At 36.2% G+C, this 12,098-nt stretch overlaps 1 protein-coding gene across 1 annotated transcript; it reads left to right on the top strand.

The window, feature by feature from the left end:
• Positions 1 to 2,408: 2,408 nt before the first annotated feature.
• AGR3 (anterior gradient 3, protein disulphide isomerase family member) lies at positions 2,409 to 8,760 on the top strand. The gene is made up of 7 exons (XM_062495479.1): positions 2,409 to 2,514; positions 4,416 to 4,479; positions 5,787 to 5,839; positions 6,484 to 6,560; positions 6,819 to 6,882; positions 7,870 to 7,953; positions 8,711 to 8,760. Exons 1-7 carry the CDS (start codon positions 2,409 to 2,411, stop codon positions 8,758 to 8,760), a joined length of 498 nt encoding a protein of 165 aa, XP_062351463.1.
• Positions 8,761 to 12,098: the final 3,338 nt, after the last annotated feature.

Raw genomic sequence — 12,098 nt, 5'->3', positions numbered from 1 at the left:
AAGGTGATGAATAAAGTATTTATTCATCACTTGTATTTATCAAGTTCAGTAAAATTATATCAAGCATCATGTCCAAAAAACAGATATTTTTAATTTACAACTCCCAGGAGTAATAATTAGGTAGTTTAAACCATAGTTCTTAAATAAATAATTTTATTTCCCTCTCAAAAAAAAAAAAAGTTTGTTTTATTTGTTAATAACACTTCTCTACACAAAGTAACCCTTGTGTCTTCCTATTAGGTTCATTCCTATCTTCAAGCACCAGTGAACTCTGCCATTCTCGGGGAACAAAAGCACCTCCAGTTCCAGCTTTCATTGGTGGTTTCTTTTTTCACTGGACATAAGCCAGATTCAAACTGTTTGAGGGGGGAAGTATCAGACACACACAAGCCACTATTTATTTCCAATCCTCATACAAGACACCTGATACAAGCCAAGATGAAGAGAAATGCTAGGATTCAGTGTATAAGCATGGGAACTTGCAAGAGAGAAAGTTGGAGGTATGGCAGAAAAGGAAGGGGGAGGGAGGAAACACATTATTTTGGTTTCCAGCTCAAAGGTTACTCTCATTTTTTCCCAGGTGAATGTGCTGTTATTGCTACACAGAGGCCTGGGCAGCTCAGGTGTTCTCTACTTAAATCACTGATTTTTAACTATAAAATTCCAGGAAAAGGACCTTCAATCAGGAGAATTGGTCGCTGCTGGTGAGCAAGTATTTCTCATTCTTAACTCTCCTTTAGTAAAGCAATGAGGTTTGGTTCACAAATGCCTTACAAGCCTAGGTATACAAAAAGAAAAATGATAGATGCATAGAGATTAGCTAGCAAATGTTTGTTCTGGCAGGGAACTGAAGGCAATCTATGAGGTGTTGGCTGTCATTTTTTTTTCTCTGAATCAATTAAATAACTTTGGATCATGTAGCATCAAAAAATACAGAATATTAAATTTAAACTGCCTCCATGTGCAGTTTCAAAGCCCTCTTGATTTTCTATTGGATAATAATCAAGTATTAAGCTTTAGATTATTCTACCTTTGATTTAAAGAGATTAGCACTTTTTTTTACAAATACATCATGAAAGACTACTTCTTATTACAAAATGACAATTTTTTCTTTTTCCTAGCTTTTGCATATTTTAATGTACAACTTTTTCTCCAATCACATGAATAGAATTAATTTCTCCAGTTGAGATTGCTAGTTATTAGAAATGGACTTTCAATTTGTTCACAAGAAGTTTAACTGCTAACAGTGATTCTCTGATGTGAAGAGATTTATCAAAACAGTACTTTTCATGTCTCTCATTCCTAAAAAGTATGAAGCATTTTCTTTTGCAAGTGGTCAGGGTTTTAACTCCATTCTAATATCAATTTTAAATGCAAGTTAGAGATTTTCTTTATCAGTACAGCCCAATAAATTAGGAGATTTATTTTTCTGTGGGGCAGGGGTGGAGGGTCATTGTTATTATTGTTCATATGGTTTGGGGGTTTTTTGTTTAAGTCAAAGTAATTTCACAGTGGGGCATCCTGGTAGGTCCTAAAGCTCAACTTCTGAAAAGTGGAATCTCCAGGGAGATGACTGAGTGGCATCCTGGCCTACATGCATTACATTCTTAAACTCAGTTGAAACCCTCTGATATCCAGCTGAATATCAGATCTTTAAAGTGACTGTACTGGCAGAAAGTAGACTTATCAAATAAAAAAGATTTGGCTTTGTAATGCTTTTTCTCAGGTCTTGCTTTTGTTCTCTGACTTTTATCAAGGTCAGAAGTAACTGAATTTCTAATAATGATCTTGGTCAGGAAGAGAATACTGAACCAGCCAGAAACACAGATTAATTGTTTTATTCAGGAGTTGAGCTGAAATTCAGTGTAAAAGATGCAATGGGAAATGGGGAAATTTTTAAGTGGAGACTTAAAAATTACCACATTTTCAATATTGTAGATGTATTTCACTATTTAAAGAGTATTATACTTTGGGCAATAAATGCCAATCTTCCTACTTAATTAAGAAGGATATTATGAGACATCTTCTGACAAAAAAAGCCCCAACATAAAAAGAAATACAAATCCTGTGCTGTTACATTTCACTGAAATTACAAAACCTGGATCGGTGTCTTGAAATAGTTGTGATCCAGTACTACAACATTGTACTAGTTCATGAGAATCACATGAGAACACTACCCTGCAGCCTAATTTTGACGGCTGAAAGTAGTGTTGCGCAGTAAAATTAAGCACCTCCAGTTCACATTTGCCTCACAAAGGTAAGCATTTCTAGAAATAACCTAAAGGATCTCTGAAGTACAGATTGTTAGGATGCCACTAATATATTGATTTACACTGTGCCAGGTGACAAATCCATGTGACTAAAGCTGTTTCTTTGTTTTCCAGTCTCCTGGCACTGGGAGGGAAATAATGCTCCATTCTACATTGGCCTTGTCCCTTCTGCTAATTGCCGTCACTTCCAACCTTGCAATGGCAATTAAAAAGGAAAAACGAGCACCTCAGACACTTTCAAGAGGTATTGCATGTTCACTGAATGTAGTTACCTCCTTACCTCACCATATAGATCAGCAAATATTTTTATTTTGAACGTACATTTACAGAATGTGCATCTATATATATGTGCACACATATATATTTATAAAACATACATAGAATGCACATATGTACTTCCTGAGGTGTGTTTTATTTAGTTTATTTATTTAATTAATATATGTTCTTATTTCACATTTGACTACATCAGTTTATTCTTAAACTGATTATTCTTCAAATATTCTTCTGATATTTTTCTTATTCTTATGTGACTGAGGGCCTCATATAACCTGCATAATTTATGTAACTCATAGTGATCTAACAGAAGCAAATAACCTAGAACGGGTCTCTCAAATCAAGATGCACATGATGTATCAGTGAAAAATATTCTTTCATAGACCATTTAAAATTGTAACCTACCATTATTATTGTAACCTAACATAACATCAGTTGCTATGGAACAAATTATCTATAGACTCATTTTTGCACACAGAAGAGTTTGAACCACTTTTTCCTGCATGACTTTCTTTCGGCATTACTTTTTCTTTGCTCTTCATCAGATATCCACTGCAAAGAGTGACTGTGTGTAATTCACTTCCCTGTGGTGCATAATTTTCAACCTGGATGTTAAATAAAGACCCTGTTTTAATTTTTTTTTAATCTGATCAGTCCTTAGATATACAAGCAGGAAAACAGCTTGGCAAGCTCTTTTTTCCATCCCCATCTTTCTTTTCCTTTTGGGACTATTCAACAAAAAAAAATCTCCATCTCCCTTCCTAACCTCTTCTGCAGGCTGTGCATATAAGCCTGCATATTTCACAGCTCACCTGTTTTCCCTCTCCTTGCAAAGTTGCACATTTTTCAGAGGTTCCATCTGAGCCTAATTACTCAGAGACCACTTGACAAAATCATGCAACACCTGGACTAGCCTAAGAGAAATTTCAAAACACTTCTTGTAAGCAATATTCATGGGGAAAGGTTATTATCAGTCGGGGATGTATTGTCTATTTTGCCTAGATCAGGATTTATTTTTTCCAGTAAACTTAAATGGACAAAAAAGATAAAATATTTTACATTATGTCAGTTTTGGGGGGAAAAGAAACCAAACCAAGCAAACTACAAAGCAGTCGCAGAAAACAGATGCAACTTTTCTAATTCTGATTTCAGGCCAATTGGGATGCCTTGAGCACTTTACCTGTAATTTTCGCAGACCAAAGGGAAATTCTGATATGTGCTGAAAAACTCCCCTTGCTGACTCCTGTGTGTAGTTGCCTGCATCAGGAGCTGGCAGCATCCAGGGCTGGGAAAGCACTGGTCAGCATGCCAGAGTCCCACCCTCAGCCAGACAGACCTATGTACTGGAAGAAGACATGATCTAGAAGCATCACAAACAATTGTCCTATGAGAAATCCAACAGCAAATCTGGGCTGGTCCAAGCACTGTCCAGACAGCACAGAAGACGCAGAGCTTTAACCTGGTCTAGGACCAGAAATTGTTCTGCAATTCCCATGAGAGTTGCCATGAATGGAGCCACACTGCCTAGGATGCAGAAAGTACTTGAGTGGTGATTTAGGGACCTCTGAGCATTTAGAAAGATTAACAAGTCTGTCAAAGGACTTGAACTGGATACACAACCAGATGAGACTTCTTGGGGGGTTGGGTTGTTTGGTTGAGGTTTTCTAACTTTTTAGTGTATCCTTCAAGAGATATTAAATTAGCATATCCACAATGTTAGAGAACCTTCAACTAAAAACCCCAAATATTATTTGCATACAAAAGTTGATACACATGAATAAAAAAGAAAAAAGAGGAAAAAAAAAAAAGAAAAGAGAATTTATTATTAGTTACTTGCCTGGCCAGCAGTTAGTCTCTTTGTTTTATTTCTAGGGTGGGGAGATGAAATCACATGGGTACAAACTTATGAAGAAGGGCTTTATCAAGCAAAGAAAAGGTAAGAGTTTAAAAAGTAGTGTGTAGTAGCATGTAGTAGTATGTAGTAGCAGGAGACAAAATTGTTACTATATCTTGCCAGAATACACAATAATTAGACAGAACAAAGAAACACCATAAGAGGTGGTCTGCAGACCACTCAGTTAAATAAAAACAAACAGTCTATAAACAAAAGGACTTGTAAGACTCTTATAACTCTGAAGTAACATCATGGGTCAATAATGTAATGCTGTCATTTCTTTGCCACAAAGAGGGGTTGTCATTTAAACTATTAATCATAAATAGATACCATAACTTTTTAAAATACATCTATTGTGTTTTAATATCATATACTTCTGATTACTTCCTTGAATCTATTACATTTACTCTTGCATGGTGATCTACTGCCTTTGATGTTTCCCCCAACACTTTTATTAGCTGGAATATGTTCATGATATATTTTCTCACTATCTTAATAGAAATGGAAGTTCCAAACTCATTCTTCTCTGAGACTCAGCTGCAAATATATTTAAGAATTAATAACAATATAATTATTTCAATATCTTTTGCAGTTTGTTGTATATCAAAATAGTGTAGCATGAGCTATGGCTAAATTTAAGGCAAATTATTTGTAAAACAAAAGACAATTAATTTCATGTATCCTGTGTGAAAATGGTTAGAAATTAACAACTTCTGACATTGAAACCAGACCAAGAATTAGTAACCAATATGCTGAACAGTAAATACAGTTTTAAAAAAGCATGTGAGAAAATGCACAGAATTTATGTTTTGACATCCAAAATATAAAATTTTAACACTTTAACAAACTATTTACAGAAGATAAGTGATATACTGTAATATATACCTGTTCAAGAAAGCTTAAAACCCAAGAAAATTTTCGTGGAAATATTTGATGATAAACCCAATCTTATAAAACCTATTTTGTTCCAATTCATATATATTGTTTTTATTTTCTTAATTCTGGAGAAATTCACAACTAAGCAGCATTAAATACTTATTTTGTCTGATTACTTACTACCTGGGAATGAAATTATGGTGGATCTGTTGTTTCTTCCTTCTAGAATCTCTTACTATTGACAGCCTATTTAGACGTAGAAACTGTGTTTCTCTATTTCTTTCTTTTATGAAGTGTTTATGTGCTTTTCCTCGCTCAGAAATTTCTGTGATTTTTTGCAGGACTTCTATATGGTTTTACTGTGGGTTAACATAAGATTAAATGCAATTTGCCTTTTTCAGTCTGCTAGTAAAATCACCCCTCTGAATATAAGTCAAATGACCTAACTACATCTTTCATTATTATTAATAAAGTAACAAGCCACTGATGGTAATTCATCATTTGGAAGACTGTCAATACTGCCAAGGTAATTTTGATTTTTTGTGTGTGTTCAAATTTTGGGAATACTTTTATAAGAAACTGAACCTATCTATATATTTACATTACACTGACTGAAAATTATTCAGAGAAACAGGTAAATGGAAATGTATCTGAAAAGTGAAAAATTTATTACCATTATTTACAAGAACTCCACTGTGAAACTACACAACAAAGAACATGAAAAACTCTCACTGCTGCTGTACTGCTATCCAAATGCAGCACTGAGTTTAAATTAAGAGGCAAAGATTGGCTACTGACTCATTGAACAGATTTAATATTGTTTAGCTCTCCTGAGATGGTAACTAAAGAAGGAGGCAAGGACAGGGCTGCTGAAATTGATCTAACAAGAATTTTCTGAGAATAATGCACTGTTGTCAAGCCAAGACATGGTGTTCATTGAGACAACAGGCTCCATAAAAGAAGAGAGCTTCCATTTTCATAGTCAGAGGTTGTACTGCCATAGGCCAAAAAGCCCCCAAAAGCAGTGATAGAGCCTTTAAGTGTCCCCTGAAGAATGTGAATCAGCAGAGACAGGAACAATGTGTCCCAGTCTCTGACAAATGTGGTGCCCAAGCACAGATGGAAAGGCAGCATTTGAGATGGATTTCAAAGTGATCCTGTCTTTTCTAGCACTGAAGAAAGCCTTTGCAGAAAATGAAGAAATACAGGAAATGGCCCAAAATAACTTCATTATGCTGAATCTCATGGTATGAAGGGTTTGGGGCAATTTGACTGGTATTGTTTCATGGTCTGTTCTTTCTCTTTCTGTTCTTGTTTTTTCATGCCATTTTAGATAATGTATCTGGCATTTTAGTTATTTAAGTAGAGGCATTTTTGTGTGTATATTCACACATGAGTAGTATCTATTTTTTTTTTGTCTTCTGGTACAAGGTTATTCATAAGTGGTACTATTTCAGCAATATTTGTAGAAACATTTTAACAACTAGCCTTAATTTTTATACCAGCATGAAACCACAGATAAAAACCTGTCACCTGATGGACAATATGTGCCTCGAATCATGTTCGTAGGTATGTAAAATATTTATGTATCATCCAAGTTGTTACATATGAATTATGCCACTGTCATCCTGTGGGGATCTTAAAAATACTCATTTTGACAAAAGAAAATCTCTCTGCCTCTGTTGTATACTTTGGCTCTTGTTAACTTCCTCAGATTGCAGATATATCCTGAAGGGTACTAATTTGGGCTTGAGAGCAAGATGTTTAAAAGTCTGTTAATATCTGGGCTTTTGCTCTAAGTGCTTCTTGCTAGTGCTGTTACAAAACAAAATTTACTGAAAAAGTCAAATATCTGACTGAATGTAGATGGGTATAAAGTGGACATTACCACAGAATAAATCAATAGTCAGTGGCATCTAAGGATTTATTCCATTGTAGAGCTGACTTCTGGAATGGACCAAATTAATTATGCCCCAGAGTGCCTGTTCCTTCTCACTCTCTGTATAGGGAGCCTGGAGTGATTAGCTCTGTGATGGCATTCCAAGTTTGGCCCACACTCAGACAGAGCAGCAGTGTAGTTACAGCAAGCAGTAAATTAATAAAAATCTTGGAAGGGTAATTGGGAGAAGAAAGGTCCACAACAACTTGTTCCCACTCTGGGAACATTAGGAATCAGAAGATTTTCATTCTGAAGGCTCTAGGTAAGTCATGCTATCTATTGCCATAGATAGGCATGACCCCCATTATGTGTGCATCTGGTCAGATTAACCTCTTCTGATGTAGCCTGAGAACCTGGAAAACAGGATATTTTTCTTTAAATGCAAATGAAATGCATATATAACCTATCACTTAAAAATAGCTGTGTAATATAAAAGTGAGCATTAGCTTTTGTTCAGGAATTCTCCAAGCAAAGAGCAGTTGTTTGGAACAGAGCGTAACGGCCTCATAATTGCTGCATTGATGAAATCAGAAACAGGGCTGCCAAAGTAATGTCACGCCACCATCCTCAGCTCTTGTGGGAATGGAAGGCAGTGTTTAACCCAAATACTTTTTCAGACCCGTCTCTCACAGTAAGAGCTGATATCACAGGAAGATACTCCAACCGGCTTTACACCTATGAACCACAGGACATGATGTTCCGTAAGTGCCCCTTTGCCATGTTGCTTTGCATTTCACATTGTGAACAGCCAGATACCCCCATCCTGATCACTTGTGCTTGAGAATCCATTAGGATGTCAAAGTAAAGAATAAATACCGTGTGAGAACATTTGCAATAAATTATAATGGTCTAACCTGTTCTAGCAAAACAATCACACACATTGTCCCATTGAATTTATTGGGACTACTCAAGTAAGAAAAATTGAAAGATCATGGGTGAGAACCTTCAGGATCAAGATCTAAGTAGTTTTATGGAGAATGGTGAAAGCCACTAAGCTCAAAAGTATTCGACTGCACAATATAAATAGAGAGTGGTGGGAGGGAATCAGTGAAGAAATGCAGGTGGTTGTGTCCGTACCCCTAACAGCTATATTTCAGGAAGGAATGTGATTTTTCAGGTTGAACCAGTTCTTACTCTATGCCTTGTATTTGACACGAATGCAGTATCTCACCACAAATACACACATCACATCTCATTACCAGGCTTGCTGTTGAGAAATGAGGGAGCTGAAAGGATTCTTGTCAAGTCCCTTAAGTTAAACGCTTTGATTAATGAATTTTTTACTTTCTGTTTTAGTATCAATGACATAATTTTCAAAATGGAAATCTCTAAAATAAAATATGTGACCATAAATCAGTTTCAGTGTGAATTACTAAATCAAACTAGGTGACTTTTTTTTCTGATTGTACAAATGCCCTTCTAATACCTTTTCACAGTTCTTTTTTATTTTTCTTTCAGTAATAGAGAACATGAAGAAAGCACTACGTCTCATTCAGACAGAACTGTAACCAGCAACAGTGAAATGACCATAACCTCTACGAGGTGTGGCTGCACCTTTGTGTCTCTACTTGCAAACTGAACTTTTATCAAGCAGATTTGGTATATCAGATTTTATAAGAAATGCATATGTATAACTTGGAGAATAAACATAGAAAGACTAAAGCATCTGTTTAGAAAACAGAAGGAGAAGTATATTAAATGATTTGAAATTAATTATGTAAACAACTGAAAATTATGGTTTTAAGTGCAGCAAATTTGAGTTGTATTTTAGCAATCTAACTATGACTGTTAGATCAGCTATGACTTCTGAAGAGGATTTATAAAAATCTTTTTGATGTCTATTTGCAATTTATTACATGAGTTAATATCTGCTTCTTGCCTCCCCATTTTAACTTTTATTGCATGAACTTTATTAATTGTCAATTATTAGAAATGTATTGTCTTTACAATCAACGTGATGTTTTTATCCTATGGGGAAAATGCTAGAAGTAAAAATTAACTGCAAATCTCATTCCTTTGATTTGTGCTGAGCTTTACTCATTTATGTTTTATCTGTTCCAGATATGGCAAGATTTCCCTGTCTGTGGTCATAACCTCTTTTTGAGCACGCCAGAGATACTCTGGAGAAAGGAATGCAAACTAGCTGCCAGGATGACCCATGGCAGCCATTCATCTTCCTTTTCTCCAGGCTAAACAATCCCAGTACCCCGGCCACTCCTCATGAAGCTCTGTGCCCCAGACCTTTCACCAGCCTCATTGCCCTTCTCTGGACATGCACCTGCCTTATTGGCCTTCCCCCAGCTCTCACCCATAAACACTCAACCCTGTCATCACCATCACCCAGCTCTAGGCAATCAAAACTCCCTAAAATACAGAGCCACCCCACTGCCTCCCCTCCCTTGCCTATCCCTTTTGAAGAGTTTTTAGCCATCCAGTGCAGCACTCCAATTGTGCCAGTCATCCCACCATGTTTCCGTGATGGCAACCTGTTGAGTTTGTTTTGGGTTTGTTTTTTTTTTTTTTTTTTTGTTGCCAGGGTTGGGATTAAATGCACAAGATGGCATTTTTTGTTCAGACTCAAAGGTTCTTATCTATATCAGTCTTACAAACCATGAGTTCTACAGTACTTCAAGCTAACAAACTAAAAATGGAGCTCTATTTCTCTCTCGACAAGGCCTTCTAAGGGTAAATTGTCCAATTAAGAAATGCTACATAATTTTTTTTTACTTTTAACCCAATAACTAGCCACCCGTGGCCCGCAATGAGGGCTTTTTTATTCAATTACACAATATTACCTAAGCCCATGAAGAAGAAGGTAAAGAAGAAGGACTACCTTCCACCTTTAAACCCCATTCTTATTTTATATATATTACTTTATTCTAAAACCTCAACATCTAAGTTTTTTACTATGTGATATTACACAATTTTATTTAAACTACACATTCATAATCCTTGTTTTAATTATTCAATTTTGGAAACCTTTTCCACAGCCCCAGGTCAAATGCAGTGTCCTCCTGGGGGACATTGCCTGTCAGCACAAAAAGTCTAAAATTCTCAGTGACCAGGGTTCTAACAGCAACCTACACCAGTTTTCCTGCTTCACAGTGGCTTCCAGTTCTTTCTCTTTGCTGCCCATGCTGTTTTCATTGTTTAGATACACTTCAGCTGGGCTACTGATCCTGCCATCTTTTTGAGGGGAGAAGCCCTAATTCCTAAATGACCATTCCCAGGCACTTTGTGCTTTCTAACATCAATAACCCTTGTGCCTTTGCTGCCACATGCCTCTATCCTCTACCTCCACTGAGAGAGCAGACCAAAGAACCTCACTAGCACCCTGTCCCTCAAACATTTGCGTGCCACTACCAGACTTAATTCCAGGGAGTCTGGTTTTATCCCTTTCTCTCTTCAAATCCAGTTTAAAGTCCTTTATTCCATTCATAAGCAAAGAGGTGGCTGTCAAGAATGCACAAAGATGGAATCCCAAAAGATTTGTGATACAGGACCACAGTCCTGTTCTTGATCTCAGGAAAGCTTAACTTCATAAACTTTCTCACCTCAGTGCTATAAAAAGAAATAAATGGTAGAATTACCACTTATTGAAATTGTGGAAGAAACAAGTAATTCAAACCTTAATCCTGGAAGGTTACTGTTGTTCTGCTTATTTTTATCATTTGATATTGAGCTAGCAGACAGGAAACAAACTATGTGAAGTAAACAAAATAACCAAATTTTCAGAACAATGCAATGATCACTGACTTAATTGTCAGATTAAAGCTAGCATTTAGACTTACACTGCAGTAAATGTCATTTCAACATTTGAAGAAAATCCAGATTAATTTCCAAAGGGATTATTGATAATGTTTGCATCTGTAACCTTGAACAGTATTTGCTGCTGTGGAAGTTTGTAACAGTTTTAACAAACCACTCATTCAAGTAGAGAGAGTAGCCACTTTCTAGAGACATCAGGCACATGAGTTACGCTGTGTCAGATGACATCTCTTTGCAAAGTAAGTAAAGGGGATTTCACCTTCTTCTTTCCCTTCTCAAATTCTGGTAAGTACCATGCTGCAATCTGTTCCCAGCCATAGCCTTCAGAAATGGGACTAAATCTTTGAGATTCTTAAACAGTCAGATTGAGTCCATTTGGTGGAGCTAGATATTCAGGTAAAAGACACCCTGTATGCACATATTTTTTATTCACAATTTAGTTCAACAGTCATCCTAATTTTAGAGCTGTTACTACATTTCTGTCTCTTTGAAGACTTTTTTGCCAGGTAATATTTCTGCTGGTGGAACAGAAACTCAGATCTCAGATTAAAGTCTCACTGCTCTAAGATAAGATAGTAAGCCTGTAACCTGTTCAATAACAGACATAACATGATTCTTTCCCCTCTTTTCCCCTGAAATGAACAGCATGATAATCTGCTCCCTCTTTTATTCCCTGCTTCTCTGTTTGCACACCACACAAATGTATCCACAATGTTAGTGGGGCAGATTTTATTTAAACTCTTTACTTTCCATTTTCTTAAGGAAATAATTGGAAACTGTTCCTTTTGTTCCTTGGTTATCTGGAACTAAACCAACCAGGTTGGAGCTGAAGGAAGAGAATAAAAGACTGAAAATGTGAATGTGAGAGCAGAAGTAGTTTTACACAGAGTAAATTCAGTCACAGTATAAGGATCAATAGATGAGAAAACCTATCTGTGTAGACCGTATAACATTTATACAGTCTATAATTTATAGGATTTATAACCTGTATTCTCTATGTGTAGATGTTAATATTCACATGGGAATAATAAGGCATCACCTGTGGAAATCCAAATTTTATACAAAAAAATTTCTCTGA

The sequence above is a fragment of the Cinclus cinclus genome, chromosome 1 (genome assembly GCF_963662255.1).
Source record: "Cinclus cinclus chromosome 1, bCinCin1.1, whole genome shotgun sequence".
Taxonomy (NCBI): domain Eukaryota; kingdom Metazoa; phylum Chordata; class Aves; order Passeriformes; family Cinclidae; genus Cinclus; species Cinclus cinclus.
This window is presented reverse-complemented; position numbering and strand designations above follow the sequence as displayed.